This window comes from Chiloscyllium plagiosum, unplaced genomic scaffold (assembly GCF_037043375.1).
Source record: "Chiloscyllium plagiosum isolate Xiang-an unplaced genomic scaffold, Cpla_swu_hap1 HiC_scaffold_4, whole genome shotgun sequence".
Taxonomy (NCBI): Eukaryota; Metazoa; Chordata; class Chondrichthyes; order Orectolobiformes; family Hemiscylliidae; genus Chiloscyllium; species Chiloscyllium plagiosum.
Window position 1 is genome coordinate 95,768,003 of NW_028270142.1, and position 25,091 is coordinate 95,793,093.

The 25,091-nt window shown below is 40.2% G+C and overlaps 1 protein-coding gene across 3 annotated transcripts in view; it reads right to left on the minus strand.

Moving 5' to 3' along the window:
* snx16 (sorting nexin 16) overlaps positions 1 to 25,091 on the minus strand; it is a 45,841-nt gene that overhangs the window by 19,382 nt on the left and 1,368 nt on the right. For all 3 annotated transcript variants that reach the window (XM_043688169.2, XM_043688171.2, XM_043688167.2), the window contains exons 2-4: positions 22,435 to 22,887; positions 14,687 to 14,773; positions 11,563 to 11,711 (exon numbers count right to left, since the gene is read on the minus strand). In XM_043688169.2, coding sequence (XP_043544104.1) covers positions 11,563 to 11,711; positions 14,687 to 14,773; positions 22,435 to 22,809 — 611 coding nt within the window. In that variant the 5' untranslated portion in view covers positions 22,810 to 22,887. The remainder of the gene's footprint in view (positions 1 to 11,562; positions 11,712 to 14,686; positions 14,774 to 22,434; positions 22,888 to 25,091) is intronic.

The following is a 25,091-nucleotide window of genomic DNA, read 5'->3' on the forward strand; positions in this document are numbered from 1 at the left end:
AAGGTAGATGGGTTACCGTCAAGGAATGGAAAAGGGAACAAGCAGGAAGTGCAGAGATCAAGGAGAATGAAAGAGATCAAGGACAGTATTACAGTTGCAGAAAGAACGTTTGAGGACTTGTCTACTGAGGTAGTACGGGCTGAGATTAGAAACAGAAAAGGAGGTTACCCTGTTGGGAGTTTTCTATAGACCTCCAAACAGTTCCAGAGATGTAGAGGATAGGATAGCAAAGACGATCCTCAATAGGAGCGAGAGTGGCAGGGTAGTTGTTATGGGGGGATGGGGTAGGTGTTAGATTTGGAGGTAGGTATATACTGCAGGGCAAGAGCTATAGCTGGGGGAAAGGCAAGATTTAGAATGCATAGGATGGGGAAGGAAACTGCAGGGGATGGGCACAACTGAAGTGTGGAACTACTGCGGGTCCTTGGTAAGTATGTATCGGTCAGGCAGGGAAGAAGTTATCAAGTGCGAGAGCTGTGGTTTAATCAGGAAGTTGAATCTCTTGTCAAGAGGAAGAAGGCGGCGGCTTATGTTAGGATGAGATGTGATGGCTCAGTTAGGGCATTTGAGAGTTACAACTTAGCTAGGAAAGATTGAAAGAGAAAGTTGAGAAGAGCCTGGAGGGGACGTGTGATATCGTTGGCAGATAGGATCAAGGAAAATCCTAAGGCTTTCTATAGGTATATCATGAATAAAAGAATGACGCGAGTAAGATTAGGGCCAATCAAGGACAGTAGTGGGAAGTTGTGAATGGTGTCACAGGAGACAGGGAAATACAAAATGAATACTTTTCATCAGTATCCACACTAGAAAAAGACAATGTGGTCGAGGAGAATACCGAGATACAGGCTACTAGACTAGATTGTATTGAGGTGTATAAGGACGAGGTGTTAAAATAGATAAGTCCCATGGGCCGGATGAGATTTATTCTAGGATTCTCTGGGAAGCCAGGGAGGAGATTGCCAAGCATTTGGTTTTGATCTTTATGTCGTCATTTTCTACAGGAATATTGCCAGAATACGGAGGACAGTAAATGTTGTTCCCTTGTTCAAGGCGGGGAGTAGAGACAACCCCATGAGCCTTACTTCGGTTGTGGGTAAAGTGTTGGAAAGGGTTATAAGAGATAGGATTTATAATCATCTAGAAAGGAATATGTTGATTAGGGATAGTCAACACTGTTTTGTGAAGGGTAGGTCGGGTCTCTCAAACCTTAATGGGTTCTTTGAGAAGGTGGATGAGGATAAAGCGGTTGATGTGGTGTATATGGATTTCAGTAAGGCATTTGACAAGGTTCCCACTGTAGGCTATTGCACAAAATACAGAGATTTGGAATTGAGGGTGATTTAGCTGTTTGGATCAGAAATTGGCTCGCTGAAAGAAGACAGAGGGTGGTGATTGATGGGAAATATTCATCCTGGAGTTCAGTTAATAGCGGGGCACCGAAAGGATCTATTTTGGGTCCACTGTTGTTTGTCACTTTTATAAATGACCTGGATGAGGGCATAGAAGGGTGGGTTAGTAAATTTTTGGATGACACTAAGGTCGGTAGAGGTGTGGATAGTGCTGAAGGATGTTGCAGATTACACAGGGACATAGATAAGCTGCAGAGCTGGGCTGAGAGGTGGCAAATGGAGTATAAATGTGGAGAAGTGTGAGGTGATTCACTTTGGAAGGAGTACCAGGAATGCAGAGTACTGGACTAATGGTAAGGTTCTTAACAATGTAGATGAGCAGAGATATCTCCATGTACAGGTACACAGATCCCTAAAAGTTGCCACTCGGATTGATAGGGCTGTTAAGAAGGCATATGGTGTGTTAACCTTTATTGGTCGAGGGATTGCAAAACTCTGGTGCAACCACATTTGGAGTACTGCTTACAGTTCTGGTCACTGCATTATACGAAAGATGTGGAAGGTTTGGAAAGTGTTCAGAGGAGATTTACTAGGTATGGGTGGAAGGTCTTGTGAGGAAAGGCTGAGTGACTTGAGGCTGTTTTCATTAGGGAGACGAAGGTTGAGAGGTGGCTTAGTTGAGACATATAAAAGGGTTAGAACCTTTTTCCTTGGACGGCGATAGCTCGCATGAGGGGACATAGCTTTAAATTGATGGGTGATAGATATAGGACAGATGTCAGAGGTAGTTTCTTTACACAGTGAGTAGTAGGGGCATGGAACACATTGCCTGCAACAGTCGTAGTCTCGCCAACTTAAAGGGCATTTAAATGGTCATTGGTATGCATGTGGACAAGAATGGAATAGCGTAGGTTAGATGGGCTTCAGATTGGTTCCACGGGTCGATGCAAAATCAAGGGCAGAAGGGCCGGTACTGTGCTGTAATGTTCTATGTACTGAAGAGGCTTCTTCAACAAATTCTTTTGCAGAGTGCAAGGCTTTTGTTTTCAGCCTCAAAGGATGATTCTGATGCTGACTGCTCATAGCTGGACTTTAGTTCATTCGTCTTAGAGGTGATTTGAATGTGCCAGCTTGTTTTCTGAGCTTTCATTATTCCTATATTTATTTTCATCCAACCTTTCTCTCCAGGGGCTCAACTACCTGATCTTGTACAGTTTGGCTCTTTCTTGCCTGTCTGATTGATTTTTCTTGCAGCCTTTTTGTGAAGAGCAAATACATGAATAAATATTAATATGAATCACTATGATCTCTATCATTCTGGATAATTCATTCATTACTTGAATTTATTGTACTCCTTAGTGGCCTTTGTTGTGGATTGAAATTTTTCAATAGACAGGATATGCTCATGCTGTTGATTTTCTCTGTGCATAATTTCAAAGATTTTTAGAAGTTTCTGAAACTTTATTTGCTTTTGTTCCTGATTAAATAAATGCAAGTTTATCTTCTTGCTTCTGAGCAGTGATCTAGCTGTCTGTTCTGGGAGTTTCACCTCTGCCTGCAGTTGCTGCACCTGGGTAGGTTCTTTTCAGTAATTAAGTAACTTTATTTCTTAACATGCTTCACAAAAAGACTGATATCCTTTGCACAAAACAGAAAACTGGGTTTTTGGCAACAATGTCCCTGAATTCCATGGAAATTTCAAATTTGAGTAGATGCATGACTTGAGTGCATGTTCCCTCCACTATAGCAATATTCTGAAAAAGCAAACTATAACTGAAATGCTGTGATAGCTGGCATCACCTTATTACTGCTTCTTCCAGTTTGTTGTGAAAATCTCTGTTCTGGCTGTTGCAATACTAGTACTGAAGTGACTTCAGTGTCTGCGAACCAAAGAATTTCTAAAGCTATGCAAGCTCCTCTACATCATGAAAAAGCATAATTAGTAGGAATTACTTACAAAGTCTCTATATCTCTTACCTATTGTACTGAAGTGCAGTGTGCATTTCGCCTCTTACTCCAGTTCAAGTACTTCCCAAGCGCCAAAATGTAATGGAATACGGATGGAGGATTCCTGATTACTACCATCCTCCATCACCCAAATGGATTGATGCATATATTACAAAATCCAACTTAAAGCTAGTTTCTCTGCAATTTTTTTTCATCTCTGTATAGCAAATATTACTATGCAGGCTTGTCATAAAAATAATTCAACTTTATTGATGTGACCCGACACTTGCCACAGAAAAAGAGTTTACCCTGCCACTCTACATCCCCTATGGCTTGGATGCCTGCAGACTGCTGTGGTTTGTTTATTTTTTGGTGCTTTTGCTAAAACCTCAGCTTGTGTCTCTCTTTGTACTGGTGACTCTCCATGAAACTGACAGAATGGGTTCCTCCTAGTAGAACTCTTTTGTGACTTGAACTATATCTTATCAGCATATTTTCAGAGTGTCTGTTTTTCTTTCAACTCAAAGTAATTTTGTTTCTGTAATACTTTACTCAGTGTGGCAAACTGATTTCTTCTTATGGCTAATCAGGTACTCTGCATGGGACTTCTCCTGTACTTTCAGTTTCTGTGCAGGCTTTCCTATTCTACAGGCCTAGTGTGCCTTGAAATCTGTCAACCCCCATCTCTGCTAAGCTTCACTAAGTATTTTCCCCACGCCTCTGTTTAGACTACTGGCTTGGTCTTGTGGTTTATTGTCATTAGTCTTCACTTCAGGCTCATCCTACCTGCCATTTGTTCCATGGGTCTGGTTTCCGTTGACACTACATACCAATGTGAGATCTACAGTCTTAAGTGAACAGCAACAGGCTTTATTGAACATTGCCCTCTAAACAGAATTGCTAGAGAGGCCACTTTACTTGGATTTCTATTGACCCAGTCTCCAACTGCATATGATCAAGAGTCTCTATAACATAGCTCCTTCTACTGTGTACTGAGCATATGCAAAGATTTAATTCCCTTTTACTCTAAACTCAGGGCTGAAAGAAAAGGTCTCAATTTTGTTAAAACAAATAAAAATGCTAGAGCTCAACAAAAGCAACTGAATTAGAGTTATAGAGTCATAGAGATGTACAGCACGGAAACAGACCCTTCGGTCCAACTCCTCCATGCCGACCAGATATCCCAACCCAATCTAGTCCCACCTGCCAGCACCTAGCACATATCCCTCCAAACCATTTCTATTCAAACACCCATCCAGATGCCTTTTCGTTGTTGCAATTATACGAACATCCACCACATCCTCTGACAGCTCATTCCATACACATACCACCCTCTGCATGAAAAAGTTGCCCCTTAGGTCTCTTTTATATCTTTCCCCTCTCACCCTAAACCTATGCCCTCTAGTTCTGGACTTCCCCACCCCAGGGAAAAGACTTTGTCCTTACCGCCCTTCTTAAATAGTGGCACCAGGTTAGCCAACCTCCAGTCTTCCGGCACCTCACCTGTGACCTCAATTTACAAATACCTCAGCAAGGGGCCCAGCAATCACTTCCCTAGCTACCCACAGAGTTCTCAGGTACACCTGATCAGGTCCTGGGGATTTATCCACCTTTGTGATTCAAGACATCCAGCACTGTCTCCTCTGTAATATGCTCATTTTGCAAGACATCCGCACCTATTTCCCTACATTCTATATCTTCCATGTCTTTCTCTACAGTAAACACTGATGCAAAATACTCGTTTAGTATCTTCCCCCATTTGTGTATTTGTAAAAACCTTTGGATTCTCCTTAATCCTATTTGCCAAAGCTATCTCATGTTCCTTTTTTTCCCTCCTGATTTCCTTAAGTATACTCCTACAGCCTTTATACTCATCTAAGGATTCACTCGATCTCTGCTGTCTACACCTGACATATGCTTCCTTCTTTTTCTTAACCAAATCCTCAATTTCTCTCGTCATCCAGCATTACCTACACCCACCAGCCTTTCCTTTCACCCTGACAGGAATATACTGTCTCTGGACTCTTGTTATCTCATATCTGAAGGTTTCCCATTTTCCAGCCATCCCTTTACCTGCGAACATCTGCCTCCAATCAGCTTTTGAAAGTCCTTGCCTAATTCATCAAAATTAGACTTCCTCCAATTTGGAACTTCATCTTTTAGACCTGGTCTATCTTTTCCAATCACTATTTTAAAACTAACAGAATTATGGTCACTGGCCCCAAAGTGCTCCCCACTGATACGTCAGTCATCTGTTCTGTCTTATTCACAAGAGTAGGTCACGTTTTGCACCTTCTCTTGTAGGTACATCCACATACTGAATCAGAAAATTGTCTTGTACACACTTAACAAATTCCTCTCCATCTAAACTCTTAACACTATGGCAGTCCCAGTCTATGTTTAGAAAGTTAAAATCCCCTACCATAGCCACCCTATTATTCTTACAGATGACTGAGATCTCCTTACAAATTTGTTTCTCAATTTCCCACTGACTATTAGGGGGTTTATGATACAATCCCAATAAGGTGATCATCCCTTTCTTATTTCTCAATTTCATTCTTATTTAGTTCTGTATAATAAATGGTGAGCCTGTAGCTCCAATCAGGCTTTATTAGTGGCCACGTTGGGGAATTCGTTGTACTTGTGGTTTCTTTCAGGATTCCCTGTTTCACTAGTCCTTTCACTGTCTCCAAAACTGCTTTTTCTGCTTTGGGTTTTATTGGGTATTGCCGGTGGGGCTTATGCTCCGGTCCGGGAACACTTAACGAGTCTATGTTAACTAGATCTGTATCTAACTTTGTTTCTGCCCAGGCTCTGGGGATGGAGGTGCAGATGGCTCCGAATCCTCCCTTTTCAAGGCTCTAGTCCCCACTGGTGACTGTAGCCACTTTAATAGTTTCAAGGTGACTCGTAAGTTTCCCAATCTCAGTTTTCCAACCATCCTGTCTGGGCCAAATCAATTTCCCTTTTGCACAATCGATTAGAACATTATATTCTCTTATGAGATCATTGCCCATTATGGTGCCCTCATTATTTTGGCATACAGAGTTTAATGGGGATATTATAGTTTATTTCTACAAAGGTAGTTTTGCTGTTTTATTCCCTCCTACCCCAGTTAAGTGAATCATTTTAGTTTGCGGGGTAAAGGTAAGTTTGTGATGGATACAGCCACTCCTGTGTCGACTAGCATTTCACATTTCCTGCCTCCTATTACTGCGGGTATTTTAATTCTGCCCCCTCCCTTACCCTCATGGATGGGGGCAGCATGTTGTTAGCTCTGCTGACCTCAGGGTTCCTGTGGTTCTGCAGTGTTCTGGGCGGTGTTTGGGGGTGCCCCATGCTTTTCCCAGCACATTGCTTCTGTGTCCTATTCTGTTGCAGTATTTTACATTGTTCCCTGCTTGTGGGACCCAATATTCTCGAGCAAAGTGTCCCTGTTGGCCATAGTTATGGCAGGATGATTTTATTCTGCTCTTGCCTCCATTCCGGAAGGCTGCTTTTGTCAGTTCAGCCTCCTGCGCCCTGCTAGCCCACTCAATTAGGTCATCATAATCCTGGGACATTATTCCTCCCATTTTCAGGATGGCTTGGTGGGCACTGGAGAGCCCATCTTTAAAAGCTTGGATGAATGCCCTGCTCCACCCCCCCCACCTCAATCTGGGTTTGCTTGCCATGAGCATTCCCGATATACCCGAAATAATTATTCCCCATATTCAAAGGCTCCTTCCCCTTGAAGTTGCTTAGTGGTCATGATCTTGCTCCAGCATTTCCTAGCACCTTCTGGATTCCTTCTTTAAGATCAGTGAAGGGGGTCTGTTGAGCATTTACCTCTGCTATAAGGGCGACGGCATGTGTCCACCGTCCTCCCCTAAAGTCTTGGGCTGCTGTGGCATCGGGTCCGCCAGCTACCGGTCTCCACTTGTCCGCTGGGCAAGCTGCCCGGACCAGCTGGTGTTATGTCTCTCAGGTGTAATTGGTGCCCTATCCATAGATTATCCGACTCTTCTCAAAACTGAATTAAAATGTGAATTAAATACTTTGGGATGCAAGCAGCACTGATACTAAACTTAGAACATGCCTGTATGTTTAATCTTGGCTCCAATATGAAAAGAAGAACTAATTCTTATCTTTAATCACTGCTGTTTTCAAGGGGCTAACTATTCATCTGGCTAACTATTCATCTTAGTTAGTATTCTGACTTAAAGTGAATGGTGCTTTCTTCAAAAACCCAGATGAGTCTGTAGAATATTCTTGCAACACAGTTATAAAAGAATGGCCCGAAAGGAAACCAATTTAGTTCTTTAATTGAAATGGGGTTTGAAACTATTAAAGACAAAGTGGAAGAATTTAATCTAACTACTCAATTAAGGACTTTTTTTAAAAAAGGCCAAAACTAAATACATCAATCATACTGGAATTAGAAACAAAATGCATCACTGTTGAAAATTTATTCTGTAAATAAATGTAGTGCTAAATTAGCCTTAAATTTACACCTGAATTCATGCAGTGTTATTGTTCAAGCAGCTTATTTTAACATTAGAAGAGTGGGGTAGGAGTGGAAATACCAACAAAATCAAAAAACTACCATGTTTGATTATTCCAGTTTAACAGATTGGGTGGAAAAAAAACGCGAGTTTCATCTATGTAGGAACATAAATAGACTAGATATTGCACAATATTTCTGCTAGAAATTAAGCTCTGAGAATGTTTTTCTGGCTTAATTTTTAAAAAAAAATTCATTTGTGGGATGTGGGCCTCACTGGCTGGACAGCATTTATTGCCTGTCCCTAGTTGCCCTTGAGGTGATGGTGAGCTGTATTCTTGAAGCGCTGCTGTCCACCTGTTGGGGGATGACCCATAACACCATTAAAGGAGGGAATTCCAGGCTTTTGACCCAGTAAGACTGAAGGAACAGCGTTTTATTTTTAAGTCAGGATGTTGAGTGGCTCGGAGGGGAATGTGCAGATGGTGGTGCTCCCATGTATTTGCTGCCCTTGTCCTTGATGGAAGTGTTCATAGATGTGGAAGGTGCTCTTATGAGAATCTTTGGTGAATTCCTGCAGTATGTAGATAGCACACAGTGCTGCTATTAAGTTATGGTGATGGAGGGAATGGAAGCTTGTGGATGTAGTGTCAATTAAGCACGGCTGCTTTGTCCTGCATGGTGTCAAGCTTCTGGAGTGTTGAGCTTCACCCATTCAGGCAAGTAGGGAGTATTCCATCAGACTGCTCACTTGTATCTTCCAGATAATAGATTTTGGAAAGTAAGGAGGGGAGTTATTTGCTGAAGTATTCCTAGTCTCTGACTTGCTCTTGTAGCCACTTTATTTATGTGGCACATTCAGTTGAGTTTTTGGTGAATGCTAACCGCCACGATGATGAGCGTGGGGGAATTCAGTAACGGTATCACCCATTGAATATCAAGGGACCGTGGCTTGAATGTTACTTGCCATTATTAGCCTAAGCCAGGATATTGTCCAGACCTTGATACATTTGAATATGCACTGTTTCATTATCTGAGGAGTCACCAATTGTGTTAAACATTGTGCAATTATCGGCTAACATCCCACTGAGTGGGCAGATGCATGGCAGATGCAGTTTAATGTGGATAAATGTATGGTTATCCACTTTGGTGGCAAGATCAGGAAGGCAGATTACTACCTCAATGGAATCAATTTAGGTAAAGGGGCAGTACAGAGAGATCTAGGTGTTCTTGTACACCAGTCAATGAAGGCAAGCATGCAAGTACAGCAGGTAGTGAAGGAGGCTAATAGCATGCTGGCCTTCATAACAAGAGGAATTGAGTATAGAAGCAAAGAGGTGCTTCTGCAGCTGTACAGGGCCCTGGTGAGGCCACACCTGGAGTGCTATGTGCAGTTCTGGTCTCCAAATTTGAGGCAAGACATTCTGGCTATTGAGGGAGTGCAGCATAGGTTCACGAGGTCAATTCCTGGAATGGCGGGATTACCTTATACTGAAAGACTGAAGCGACTGGGCTTGTATACCCTTGAGTTTAGAAGCCTGAGAGGGGATCTGATTGAGACATACAAGATTATGAAAGGATTGGACACTCTGGCAGCAGGAAACATGTTTCCGCTGATGGGTGAGTGACGAACCAGAGGACACAGCTTAAAAATACAGGGTAGACCATTTAGGACAGAGATGAGGAGAAACTTCTTCACCCCGAGAGTGGTGGCTGTGTGGAATGCTCTGCCCCAGAGGGCAGTGGTGGCCCAGTCTCTGTATTCATTTAAGAAAGAGTTGGATAGAGCTCTCAAGGATTGTGGAATCAAGGGTTATGGAGATAAGGCAGGAAGAGGATACTGATTAGGAATGATCAGCCATGATCATATTGAATGGCAGTGCAGGCTCGAAGGGCTGAATGGCCTACTCCTGCACCTATTGTCTAACTTCTGACCTTATGATGGAAGAAAGATCATTGATGAAGCTGCTGAAGATAGCTAGGCGAAGGACACTAATGTGGAACTTCAGTAGAGATGTCCTGGTGCTGCGATGACACGACCATCTTCCTCTGTGCCAGATCTGACTCTAACTTAGTGGAGAGTTTGCTCCCAGATAATCACAGATTCTAGTTTTGCCAGGGTTCCTTGATACCACACTTGGTTGAATGCAGCCTTGTTGTCAAGGGCTGTCACTCTCTAATCACTTCTGGAATTTAGCTCTTTTGTCCATGCTTGAACTAAGGCTGCAATGAAGTCAGCAGCTGAATGGCCCTGGTTGAACCCAATTTGGGGGTCTGTGAACAGGCTGCTTGCACTATTGATGACACCTTCCATCAGTTTACTGACGATTGAGAATAGACTGACTGCAGTATTTGGCTGGGTTGGATTTTTCCTGCTTTTTATGTTCAGGTTACAACTGGGAAACTTTCCATATTGTTGCGTAGATGCCAGTGTTGTAAGTGTACTGAAACAGCTTGGCTAGGGGAGCAACAAGTTCTGGAGAATAAATCTTCAGTGCCATTGCTGGAATGTTTTCAGGGTCCATAGTATGCGGTGCCTCCAACTATTTCTTGATATTACTGAAATCTGTCTTGAAGTCATGCAGAGGTTATGTTATATAGAAGGCAAGTAAGTGTCTTTTGTTCTTTACTATCTACTGGGTTTGATCAGCTGAAGGAATCAGAGAAATAGTTTGGGATTTTTTTCTCCTATTCCTGTTTTGAATGCTCTAAGCATAATACAGCTGCAGGAATGAGAAGAGTTTAGCCACGATGGTCCAGCTAATGTAGTATGGTGCAAGCTGGTCTTTCCTCGCCTGTCACATGCACTTCTTCGTGTGTTTGCATTTCTAAGTGTCTAAGTGTCTCTGGGCTATAGCTTTGAAAAGATGGAATTAGTTAAATATTGTAGGAGTACCTACTAAAGCTGGGTCTCTCTGCTCTTTTGTTTTACTGCTTTCAATTGTCACGTCTTTCATGATTTTTTTTTTGCAACTATTTAATATTAAATGTAGAAATGGCAAGACAACAGATTAGGTTTTAGAAAATGGATATGAATCTGCAATTAGGACAATGCGACAAATGTTTTCTGAGAATGCAAAGAATTAACCTGACAGGCTCAGTCAAGCTCACAAAGTGGTGCACCTGCATGTACTGAAAGCTATTTGCAGACAGGAAGAGCATATATACACACACAGCATCTATTTCAACTCAACAAAACAGGCCATTCACTTAAACTATTTATTGGTTCATTTATCAGAGCAATGCCTTGTCCAAATCAAGCCAATTTACATGGTTTCAAATTTAAACAAAACTCAGCTGTTAACTATCAATAACTAATTGGTACATCCTCCATGGTGATGCCTCTAACGTAGTCTACTTGCAAACCAATTAGTACTTTCCTCTCATACAGTGTAAAATGTTGGTATTCTCATTAAATCGATATTCTTGCAAATTGTCCTTGTGAGTGCAAAATCAAAAACTTAAACAAAAATGTCTTTTTTTCAAGTTCTAGATGATTAAATAACTAAAGAATATTAAGTTGAACCACTAACAAGCTGAAGTACTCCTTTTGCCCAAATCACTGCTCTATGAAGAATGGGAGCATTTGCTTTAATAGAGCTGTGTAGTCAGACAATGAATCAGATAGTTGCTATAAAAATAGATTTGCAATTCCTTGGTGCCTTTTTACAAACTCTGGTTGCTCAGCTCTTTACTATCACTGCTTTTATGGTGTAATCACAGCTGCAATGTCAGAAAAGCTATGCAAGTTAGGCATGATGTATGGAAAGATTACATTACCTGTTAGCAATATCTTTGTGCGCTACAAGATTTTGCAAAAACGCTTGCAGTCCTAGTTGTCTGTCTTCTAGAAAGTTAGGATCATAATTATTCTTGAACCAACGCTTGGGTGGAAGTGCAAGACGAAAACCAGGAAACATCTCCTTCAGCTGGAAGAAAATTGAAGAGTTTTTTGTTTGTTTTCTTGAGTAAAAGAAATTTCTTGCTGGCAACATGTCCTTAGAATGGCCTGAACAAATTTCTTAATCATATTAGATCTTCAATGGAGTCTAAAATATCATTCATTCATGCAAAAATTGCAAGTCTAAAAATAAAGACAACTTGAGAATATTAAAATCTGGACACCTTGCAATGTACCTGAAGTATAAACCCTGTAGTTTCCCTTTACACAAGATGAAATACTGATTTATAGCATTAGATTGTCTACTTATAAACAGAATCTCTTGAGAAGGGATAATTTTATTTTAATGAGTGAAACTAATTGCAAATAATTTCCATCACATTGATATGGTCAAATTGTAGATTTTGACTTAAAGTAATGAAACCTTGGAATACAGGTCATTCTTCTAGAATGCGTGTTTCGTTAACACAAATTTACTGTAAAGTGATTGATGATTCGAGGACACTTTCTAAAGTGTGAACTTTTAAAACACGTGTTGGCTGTAACACAATTACATTGCCAACACCTTAAGCACCGTGTCTAAAGATTTTTCTGTAATGAGGGGCTGCACAACAACACAACCATTGTATTATATAAGAACTACCTGTAATACTATTATACTTAAATTATATAAAGATTGAAATGTAATGCTAAGTTTTTTAACTATTAAAAATTTAAACTAACTGCCAAATTAGAGCCCTAATCAGGTCATATCACTTAATACAAACAAAATCATAAAAAAAAAAGTTAGAACACAGCCATTTGCAAGAAAAAAAATTTATTTCATATACTCTATAGAAACAGAGCACCAAAAAAAAAATGTAACAGCACCTTTTAAAATATTAGCTGATTGTTAAAAACATTTGTTTGCACAATACAGACAGTGCTGGCAAGGCCACACATATTGACCATCTCAATTACCATAGCTCAGGGGATAAATATACAGCCTTTTTTGATGCTATGCACTTAGACAACCCCCGCACTACGAACTTTCTGGTTCAACTGCACGTTAAAGGCTTGCCTTGCACTGTTTCCCCATCTCTGGGGCTTTTAAATGTTAATTCATTCAATAGAGTATTAAGTGTGTGAAGTTATGTTCAATGGAAAACAAACCTTGGCAAAATAATTTTACATGAAACTATCTCACAATTCTAAGACTAGCAATTCAAGGTCTCAATATATATATATATATATATATATATATACACCTTGCAATTTTTTTCCTAAATAGTTGTAAAATAATTTCTCTATAAAAAAACACAACTTTCTGAAAGCAATGTCACTCCAAATCACAAAACTGACTGCATGAAGACTGGCACAACAAGAATCAGTTAAGTTAAAGAATGTGTTGGCTGCAAGACAATCCTGGATTACAGAGACACTTCTGCATTCATGGCATACCCTCAAGTCACTTGTAAATGCTTTGGTGTACAGTCACCCACTGAACAGTTCACAGGGACAAATTGCAACCCCAATTGAGAATGGTAGTGCTGAAAGAGACTAATTGCACATTCCACGTTCCATACAGCTCTTGCAGTAACAGAGGTCCTACAACGCGTTAGATAGGAAAGTTCAGGATTCTAAACTACTAATTATATAGCAACATCTATGTCAGAACTTGGTGCAACTCGAAGGTGGCTGTGATCAAATGACATTACTGCTCTACTCGTTGATGATAGAAGGTACAGGAAAGGGAAGTAAATATCTTTTACTGCAATGCACTGTGTAGACTGAACATAGCCAATGTGCAGTCACACCAATCAAATAAACAGTAAATTTTGAATAATACTCAAGTTTATTAGACATTATAGACAAGCACGTACAATTTATAAGCAATTAAGTCATTATTCATGACCTGAATATTTTAGATGTTCAACGTGCTTTGAAGTAGCAATTGCTAAGCCAATTATCAGAGTAAACCAACACTGCTACAGTACGAAGTTGTGAATGAGGCTGAACTTAACAGAATCAACAAATAGCCACACTTTATATTAATTTTCAGCACAAAGATGATTTTGTGCTAAGAATGCAGAAGTCCCTTTTAAAAGCAATGATGACCTGAGCTGTAATAGTCCTCAAAACCACAACCATCTTCTTTTGGAGTGGTATGGTTCTAGTTATTGTATTCCTTTTTTATAATATCCACTGACCTAACTTTTACTAAGAATCCGAAATTATACATTCTGTTGAAAGTTGATCGGATGTCAAAAACACCAATTCTTCTTTCCCTTCTCCTCTGAGCTTCCGTTGTGAGGCAACAATACTTTCTACCTGACCATATGCAACAAAGACAATGTAGCTGCATTATAAGCATAGATTAGAAGTATATTTCTCCTTTCCTATCTTGAGGAGTGACTTGCTTCAATGCAAATCTTAATTCTCACACCACCAAACTCAGCACAGCAGGGACCAGATGTCGGGTAAGATGTATCAAGGTAGCACCTTGGTATCTGTATGGCTCAGTCATTTACTAGACAGTGCATTTACCTAATGAGTTAACAATATTAGAATCCTTAACTATGTTGGTGCAGCAACTTTAGGATTTATAGCACCACAGATTTAATGTGTTATCTTTCAGTTAGATAGAATAAACCTTTGTAAATGAGAAATACAGACAAACATATGGGTTAAGAGCAGGAATTCACTTGGTCCCTTAAGCTTGCCCTGACTTTCACTATGATCATGGGTGATGATTATTCCACATTCCAGCCACTTCCAATAACTTTTTGTCCCCACCGCCCCAAAGAATCTTGCTAATCAAGAATCCACCTAACACTGCCTTAAAAGTATTCATTGTTTATTAAGAATAGGGTTGCAAAGACCGCTGCAAAAAAAAAAATTGAGAATTAGTACTTTCTCTCTTTTTACATTAAATCTGAAATCAGAATATTATGTATATTTATAGTACAACTTCAAAATAATTTTTTCTATTATTCTCACTACATGAGTATGAAATTGACAAACCTTGTCATTGAGTCGTGAGAAATCTGTATACCTCCTAAACACCACCCAGTTCTCGTCAAGGTGATTTTTCACAAGTATCTTGTAAACCTATGATTAACAAAATAACATAATAGTATTAAAACAAAATTGTAACTACACTAGATTTTTAAAAATTAACGATTAATTATACATATAATTAAAACAAACAATGTTTGAGTTGAAAGTAGAAATAGAACTTCACTTCCAAAGAAAATACTTTTTCACTCTTGAATGCCTTGTTAAAATGAAGAATACATCTTCCATTTCACTATTTACTCACTGCCTCAGGTGGAATGTAATTTCAACGCAGATCACAAATGTAGAGCTATATCTCGGAGGTTTAGACACAGAGAAGAAACAAAACTAAAATGGAGAAATAGCTCATGTTGAAAGATTTGATTTGATTTATTGCCGTCACATGTACCAAGGTACAGTGACAAGTTTTGTTTTGCGTGCAGTAAAGGCAGACATAACATACAAGGACATACAGATCATAGTGTTTAGATGAGCGAGGCATACAAGGTTACAACTACACAGGAGGTGCACGAAAGCAAGATCAATATTAGATTTGAAATTAGAGAGGTCCATTCAGCAGTCAAATAACACCTGGGAAGAAGCTGTTCTTTAATCTGTCCTCAGGCACTTCAAATGCATTTCTAAAATGGCCAAATAAATAAAAACCTTGATTATATTAAATACCATCACATATCATTTTTTTGTTTGATAAAATTAGAGCATCATTTTGATGTTACTTGAAAGTTATGTTACATGCTCAGATTGGTTTACTATTTTTACATGCAGTATTTCTAAGTCAAAACAACTCATTCTTTCCCATCCAAACATGATGCATTGCTTACACTAGGTAATACTAATATGCTACTTATAAATAAAAGAAAAACATTGATGGGACCATTATATTGTCTAAATATCAAAAAAAAGATAATGTAGATTGTCATTTGACTCATCATTCTATATTTCTGATGACTTTTGCTTCACAATCCTTTGAAATATTTTCCTTCCAAGAATTTATGCAACTTCCCCTTGAACGTTAGCACTGTATCTATTTTCACCACGCTTTCAGAAAATGCATTTACAATCTCAAATCGTGCAGTTTAAAATTATATTTCTTTATACTTTACAAAGCAAAATACTGTGTATGTTGTAAATCTGAATTGAGAATAGAAATACTGGAGTAACTGAGCAGGTCAGGCAGCATTTGTGCAGAAAAACCAAATATATTCTCCTGGCGATGACCTTTCACTGGAACAATGCCTCATTTTCTCTTTATTTTTCTGGTCAAATCAGTATTCACCCGTGCGCTTCTGCCACTGACAGCAACATTTCATTTACTCTAAGTTGTATTCAATTTTGCACACCTCTAAAAAAGAGCCTTCTCCCTTCCCTATGCATTTTTATCCGCATCCAGGATAAAATATAGGTTGCATATAGAAAAACAAAAAATGTAATCAGGAAACTTGGTCAACTGCACAATTCCACTGAAAATAGAAATTTCAAATAAATGGTGTACAACTTGCAGAGAAATCTGAAACATCTCTGGTACTTGGGATCAGTCCACTCCGGCTCCTAATTTTACGTTCTTATTCTTAAAATTATTTCTGCAGTGATGGATTACGTTTTTGACCTGAACATCACAAACGTTGAGCAATGAAATGAGCAATTCCAAATAGAAGGATATCTAGGGAAAGTTAATCAGAATTGAGCACGTGAAACCATTCCAATTTGTTGCCACACAAGGTTACTTCAATATGATTCTTCTCCCAATGGACCAGAACTCATGTTCATGCAGTTGTCTGCAGAGGTTAAGAGATATATTTTAATGCCTAACAGTTCAATGTCCTTATAAATAAATGGATCCACTATGTTCCTTTTACTTTCAGGAAACTAAGCACAATATTGTACGTAGTTCTGTGTCCCGAATATTTACTAGTAATCTTCACCTATCCACATTTGTAGATGTCTGTTTCTAAGAGTTCCAGCATTCTGCAGTAATTGGTTCATATTTATTTTTAAGCCAATAAGTGTCAGCTGGTGACGTGACTGTGTGACAACAAAGGCAAGTCCAATCCTGTCCTCAGCAGAGATCTCAGCAATCAAATTCCAGAAGGGATTGATGGATCAGTGATATGAAACAGCAAATGTGGCCACTACAAAAAAAAACAAGTTCTACTGCAACCTTATATAGTTCAGAAAACAGATTAGGCCACGCGATTTAACCCATTAAAAGTTTCTGGTCTGTATGCCTCATTGCGGTTATCAACTAAACCTCAGTCAGTAAGTTTGTTAATATTTGTTCTGAATTAGAGCAATATTTTGGACTCTGACCTAAAGCTGAAAACTCTTGCTAGAGGATGGACAGTAATTCATCCAAATAGCTTCCCTAAATGTGAATTAAAACCAGAACAATGAGATCCATTGGATTCAATGAGAACAACTACAATTGCATACAAATTTCAACCATACCAAAAGCAGGGCTTATGCTTGATTTCTCTCTCTTCACCTTAGAGTGGAAAGATCTAATCACTTAAGGTTTTTCAAAACTTTTCCAACATCCAAAAACTGCAAAGAAGGTTTATTGCATATGAGGGGTAAGAGGCCTGCAGAAGCTGGAGATCAGAGTAGACAGCATGGTGCTGGAAAAGCACAGCAGGTCAGGCAGCATCCAAGGAGCAGGAGAATTGATGTTTTAGGCATAAGCCCTTCATCAGGAATGAGGCTTGTGGGCCAAGGGGGCTGAGAGATAAATTGGGTTGGGGGGGGGGAAAAAAAAGAGTAGCTGAGAATGCAATAGGTAGATGAAGGTGGAGGAGAAGGTGATAGATCAGAGAAGAGGGTGGAGTGGATAAATGGGAAGGACGATGGCCAGGTTAAGAGGGTGGTGCTGAGTTGGAAGGTTGGGACTGGGAAAAGGTGAGAGGAAGGGAAGTGGGGAAACTAATGAAATCCACATTAATCCTGTGTGGTTGCAGTGTCCTAAGTCAAAAGATGAGGCGTTCTTCCTCCAGGCTTCAGGTGGTTAGGGTTTGGCAATGAAGGAGGCCCAGGACCTGCATGTACTTGGTGGAGTGGGAGGGGAAGTTAAAGTGTTCAACTACAGGGCGGTGAGGTTGGTTGGTGGGGGCGTCCCAGAAATGTTCCCTGAAACAATCTGCAAGTTGTGTCCTGTCTCCCCGACATAGAGGAGACCACATCGGGTGCAACGGACACAGTACATGACATTTGTGGAAGTACAGGTAAATTTCTGTTGGATGTGGAAGGATCATTTGAGGCCTTGGATGGAGGTGAAGATAGAGGTTTTGCATTTCTTGCAGAGGCAGGGGAAGGTGCCTGGAGTTGGGTCTGTTACCTGCCCTTGACCTCTTCATTTCTAACTGCTGCCATGACATAGAGAGCCTCAACCTGTCCACGCCCCTCACCCTCTCCAACCTCCTGCCTTCACAACGCACAGCCATTCCATTCCAACTCCAACATCACCATCAAACCACTCGACAAAGGGGGGGGGGGGGGTGCGCTGTAGTAGTTTGACACTCTAGTTCGACACCACTGAAACCAGGCGCCAACTCAGACAACTCCTCCTATTGTCCCCTCGACCACGACCTCACATGCCATCACCAAACCATCATTGCCCAGACCATCCACATCATCATCATCTCTGGGGATCTTTCATCTACAGCCACCAACCACACAGTCCAAGAAGGCTGCACCACCCCATCTACCTCCTACTGAAGATTCACAAACCTGACTGCCCTCAACCCATCGTTTCAGCCTGCTCTTGCCCCAACAAACTCATCTCTGCATACCTTGACACTGCCCTGCTCCCTTAGTCCAGGAAATCCCCACCTACGTTCAGGACACCATCTAAGCCCTTCAACTCCTCCAAATCTTTTGTTTCCCCGGCCCCCTACACCTTATCTTCACCATGGACATCCAGTCCCTTTACACATCTATCCACCATGATGACAGCCTCAAAACCCTCTGTTTCTTCCTCTCACGCCATCCCAACCAGTACCCTTGCAGTGACCCCCTCGTCTGCCTGGCAGAACTGGTCCTCATACTCAACAACTTCTCCTTTCAATCCTCCCACTTCCTCCAAACCAAAGGGGTAGCCACGGGCACCTGAATGGGCCCCAGCTATGCTTGCCTCTTTTTCGGGTACGTGGAACAGTCCATCTTCCGCAGCTACACCAGCACCATTGCATCCCCCACTTTTTCCTGCGCTACATCGATGACTGTATCAGCATGAAGGGGCTGAACAATTCATCAACTTTACTAACACCTTTCACCCAGACCTCAAATTCACCTGGACCGTCTTAGACACCTCCCTCCCCTTCCTGGACGTCTCCATCTCCATCTCCGGTGACGGACTAACTACGGACATCTACTAGAAACCAACCGACTCCCACAGCTACATGGACTACAGTTCCTCCCACCCCACCTCCTGCAAACACGTCATCCCTTATTACCAATTCCTCCACCGTATCTGTTCCCAGAATGACCAATTCCACTACAGAACATCCCAGATGGCCTCCTTCTTCAAAGACCACAATTTCCCCTCCCACGTGGTCGATGATGCCCCCCAGCTCATCTCCTCCATTTCCCACATCTCCGCCCTGAAACCCCACCCAACACAACAAGGACAGAAACCCACTGATCCTCACCTTCCAGCCCACTAACCTCCACATACATCGCATCATCCTCCACCACTTCCACCACTGACAAACAGACCCCACCACTCAGGATATATTTCCCTCCCCACTCCTATCATCTCTCTGTGACTCACTGGTCAGATCCGTATCCCCCCACCAGCCCACACCCCACTCCTGGCATCTTCCCTTGCCACTGCAAGAAGTGCAAAACTTGCACCCACACCACCCCGCCGGCCCACAAGCCTCATTCCTGATGAAGGGCTTATGTCTGAAGCATTGATTCTCTTGCTCCTCGGATATTGCCCAACCTGCTGTGCTTTTCCAGCACCACACTCTCGACTTGTTACATATTATATTTGGGAGTTTAGGTATAAATTGGAGGAAAAATGATTTTACCTTTCACTGCTGTTAAGGGTGACTTGTTTGTTTTTGAATAAAGGTTAAAAACTCATTTCTGAAAATCTAGTTTAAAAGCAGCATTTCAAAGAAATAATGCAACATTAGCTAAATATTTAGCCTCTTTTCTATATAACTTCATGCGGAGTCCTTTGCTAGCAGAAAAATAACATGACAAAATAATGTCAAATAAATAAAAGCATGGGGAAAGCCATTCACTCATTCATTATTGACAATTTCTTGGCCAGAGTCAGCTTCCTTGTCTTGAAATTACACAAAAGAGTGATAAATTAACTGTTTGCAGTTAGACCTGTTGCCATAGAGAATGCACTATCGATCAAAATCCATTCATCAATGAATCTGCAACTTCTCATGCACTATAAATTGTTGTTCACTTTGTGATTTGGTATTCTTATGATTCTGTCCTGATGAATGCAACACACCGCTTGTATATTTTAAAAAAAAAACTCTTCATTTATCCATTAATATCTTGAGACTTCTTTTACATTTTCAAGTTATAGAATAAAATGGTTATTGTTAAAACCATAAATTCATACAATTAGCGAGATGACAACAGTACAAACTGATTAACTACAATTCAAATAAATGTTACACACTTTAAACCATTTACAAAGTGATTTTCCCTCTACATATCACAAAACAGTAATTTGATATGCTTATTCACTGGTATTTGAAAACATGCACAATATCTAATAATTGTGTTACAAGCCTACAAGGCTGTGGCTGATGGGGCAATAAGATTTTTAAAAAGTCATTCAAGTTAAACCCTATATTAGTAACTGAGACTAAAAGATTTGCATAACAGGATACAGCACTTCTGTACATAGACATTGCTATGTAGTTTGTTACAGTCTTACAAGATGGCAAACCTCAACCCAATTTATTTTTAAAGATTCAATCTGAATACTAGAGTAGAAAGGAAAACCATAAACTTTAACTGGATCATTCAATAAGAGTTTTAGAAATCAGAACATTAAATTCCATCACAGAAACTGCTCACTGGTGATATCTGCACAAATTTAGTCTAATTCCAGCCTTCTGTTCATCCCCTGTAACTTGCAGCTCTTGCCCTACCCATGTACTTTTTAAAAAAAATCTTTTAATGTAATTTCCCTTTGAGTGCATTGTCTCCTTTAAAACTGAAGGAGACTGGGAGCAGTCTTAAAAGATTTCCAAATATGACATCGTCAGGATGAAGAAATGCCCATGGAACCTGAAGTTGCCATCAAGATGAACAATGAAAATAAAGAGTTAACTGCAGATGTATTGGCTTTTACAGTTGGTCTTTACACCATATAATCCAGAACACAATTTTTTTTTCTATAAAGAGGAAACAAGCAAGATTTTCCCTGAATGGAATAGGTCCTGGTGTTGAAGAAGGTCTATTTGAAATGGTTTTGTATTACCATGTGTGGTAAACATTACAGCTAAAGCCAGGAGACTGTGAATTCAACAAGACTAATTGTTGCTGTTTCACTGTTGCCAGAGCCATGAGACCTTTTTTTTTTGAGGTCACAGAAGGGAGACTCTGGAGGTTCAAGGACATTTGGAATAGCCTCATTAGAGAGAATGAGTTTGTACTTGTGTACCTTGTCGGTGTTTACTATACCTAGGACTTTAACTGTGGTGAATACAACTCAAAAGGGGATGGAAGTGAAAGAACCTCCAAAACAGTTAATAAGATTTCTTAAGGTGTCATGTGTGTGGAAAGTGCATATCTTTGTTGTATGGACTATTTAAAATTGCATTTACATTTTTATTTTAAATATCCTTCATCTTACCTTAATGAAAAAAATGTGCCAAGCAATTGCTACAGTAATTGTGCCACAGGCAACTTTATAGTTTAAAGTGGTCTATAGTTATAATCATTCCTCACAAATAGAAAAAATATGAATTAAACTATGTTTTTACAGAACCTTTCAATCCTCTGGATCTCCCAAAATCTTTCTTTTGAATGTAACATCACCATTACATATGTAAATGAAACCTTTTAAACACCAAAATGTCAAACAAAGCCAAACTCCTCTCAACCATTAGTTGAAAGCTTGAAACAATTTAAAAAAACTTTCTACTCTATAATTAATGCTGGAGGTGGTGCAGACACAAGCATTAGACATGAAAAAAACTGGCAACACACTTTTTTTAAAAAATGGCTGCATACAATGACGCAAACAGGAAAATAAACGGAATGAGATACAAAAATTTGTTCCGCCTGTGTAAGCCCTACTTTCAGTTCTTTTCTTTGATCTGAGGAGGTCAAAGTAGGTGGGGAGCCCTAGGGAACTGCTGTGTCTGATGAATTACAAAAACACAGGAAGCCAGAGAAATTGCAATTATTTTGAAAGATGTCTGAGCAAAAACAAGCAGGTTTTGCGAGTTAGCATGCAAAGGAACAGTAGTGAAACAGTGAACGCCCAAAACTAGATTAATTAATTAATTAATTATGTGTGGAAAGCTAAGCTTCAGATGAACTGAGCAAATTGTTTCATCAATTTGAGGTCAGAGAAGGGAGACTTGAAAGTTCCATATTATCTGGACTGCTGTAGCTAGAGTAAGAGTGAGTTTGCGACGGTGTCCATTATCAGTATTAACAGAGTCTGGCAAGAAACAAGAATATTCGTTAAAAGCATTGACAAAAGTACTACTTACTGTGAATTTTGCCCTTTCTTCCATTACTTCATATCCCAACATAGTAGGTGTAGCAGGTCTCTCTTCCCAGTTTCCTATTTCAGTTTCTTTTTCAGTTTCCGCAGTTTTGGAAGAATATTCAATAGACGTGTTTGCACCATTGAGCTTAGTTCGTAGCAAAGGACTATTATTTGTTGAGTTTGTGGAAGCTAGGTGCTCAGAGGTAACTGTCTTTCTAAATCCACCAGAATGCACATCACCAACTTGATCTTTTGAAGAATTTGAACTGGTGGATACACTGTCCAAAGACTGAAGTGAAGAACTCCTCCGACTTCTACTTGTAGTTGTTCCAGAAGTCCCAACCGGCATGGGGACAGGGACAAATGAAGTAGTCATCTTTCTACTAGTACACTTGCTGGAATCAGTTTCTTCCTGCCAGGCATAAGAGGAGGCAAATGAACTTGACCTTTCAACCTACAAAATGGAGAAGAAAAATATTAAAGCATTATTTATTTTTGATATATGAAACATTATACCGAACCATCCAAACATACCGGAATCGTACTAATTTCACAGAGGCCCAAAACAACTCATAACAAAACTAGCAGAACCCACCCACCCACATAAAACCATTTTCAATAATCCATAATCCTTTGGATTAGCAGGGTGACAGTGGTAGAATGGTGAGCGTAGCTGCCTTCCAAGCAGTTGACCCAGGTTTGATTCCTAGCCATCTCAGTTCCTAAACTGACTTGGGGTGGCATGGTGACACAGTGGTTCACTGCTACCTTACAGCACCAGGGACCCAGGTTCAATTTCAGCCTCGGGTGACTGTCTGTGTCGAGTTTGCACATTCACCGAGTTTCCTCCGGGTGCTCCGGTTTCCTCTCACAATCCAAAGATGTACAGGTTAGGTGAATTGGCCATGCTAAATTGCCCATAGTGTTGGGTGCATTAGTCAGAGGGAAAATGGGTCTGGGTGGGTTACTCTTCGGAGGGTTGGTGTGGACTTGTTGGGCCGAAGGGCCTGTTTCCATACTGTAGGGAATCTAATCTAAAAAAATGTTATTTTAGCATTTTACATATAGTTACAAGACTAAACTTTCCATTCTGTAACTAATGCTAGAGGTGGACGAGACTGATCACTAGCAATGGACAGTGAGATCGTAGGAATATAGGAATTTTTGGTCTCAAAAAGTGACATCTTAGATGCTACACAAGTATACGATACTTAGAGTTGGAAAGCTAAATCCGAAACTATACACTTTGCTACACCCAAACAATTTAAATAGATAATTAAGAAGAACAAATACCACAAAGTATTACGTATGTAACAGTACAATGCCGATAGCAACTACTGAAATTAGTGATTTAAGTCACAGCATCAGATACATTTTGCTATCTATTTCTTCAATGTAAGAGTGTGGTTGGTTAAAAACCTTGTGATACTACACGAACAGAAACACAAGTATTGTGGTTCATAAAAGTGGCCTCTGAATTAATGCAACTGTACTAATAATAAACTTTTGTACAAACAGCAGGAAAAGAGTGAACAAATCTGATTCCAAGTCACTTTCCCCAACTCCTTTGCTAAAGGCCATTTCAACCAAGTTTCACAGGCAGTTTTGTAGTAACTTGTCAGTCATTTTTCATAAATAATCTCTGCTTGTTGCAGAAATGTATCTAACAATGTACTCCATCACAGTGAGGCAAGATGATGACAAATCCAACAATTACACTTTCAAGAAGTAACAGTTTAGGATAGTTTACTTCCTCATAGTGAGAAGACTTGTGATAAACCAAACCCACAACTAAAGTGGCAAATTGGGTAACGTGCCAATCTTACTTTTTTCAGTTTTGAAAGCATTCTCACTTATATCATGACTTTTGCCACTCAATATATCCCAAAGTACTTCACAGTCTATGAAGCTGTTTTAACATGTTGTAATTTAGGAAACGGGGTAATATCCTGTACACAGCAAGCTCCAATGAGCTATTTTAGTTATGTCACCTGAGGAATACCTATCAAGGAGAACTGAACAGTTACTCTTGCCAATGGTGGAATGGTATAGACTGGAGCCTTACCTGCAGGAGCAGATAGCTCTGCAATATGTTTGTAGATTTATGAAAAGGGTAAGCCATGCCCAGTTTTAGCCAAGTCAGGTGGACTGGTTGAAATGCCTCAACAGAAAGATGGAGACCTCTGGCACAATTGAATTGAAGTGTCGGTTTGAACTTGGTACTCGTGTCTTAAAGGGGACATGAATCAACAACCTTTCAATTCAATATGGGAGTGCAACTACTGAGCAAAAACTGACAGCTTCAATATATGGCTGAGCACCAAACTGTATCTTATCAGCAAGTTGTTCAGGAGTGAAGTCCTCAGTACCTAATTATGGAACATCAGCTCGACCACCTGCATTAAACTCTTACACCACAGAATAAAAACCAAAAGAAATGTGGAAGCTGGAAATCAGAAACAAAGATCCTGAGGAAGGGTCACTGGTCCTGAATGTTAACTCTGCCCACTCTGTGGGGAGAAATCAAAGAGTAGAACTGGAAAAAGTATGGGTCAAGCGGCAGAGGAGGAGAGGCGACGTTTGAGGTAGGAGCCCTTCTTCAGGACTTTCTCTGCACATATGCTGCCTGACCTGCTGAGCTTTTCCAGCAATTTGTTT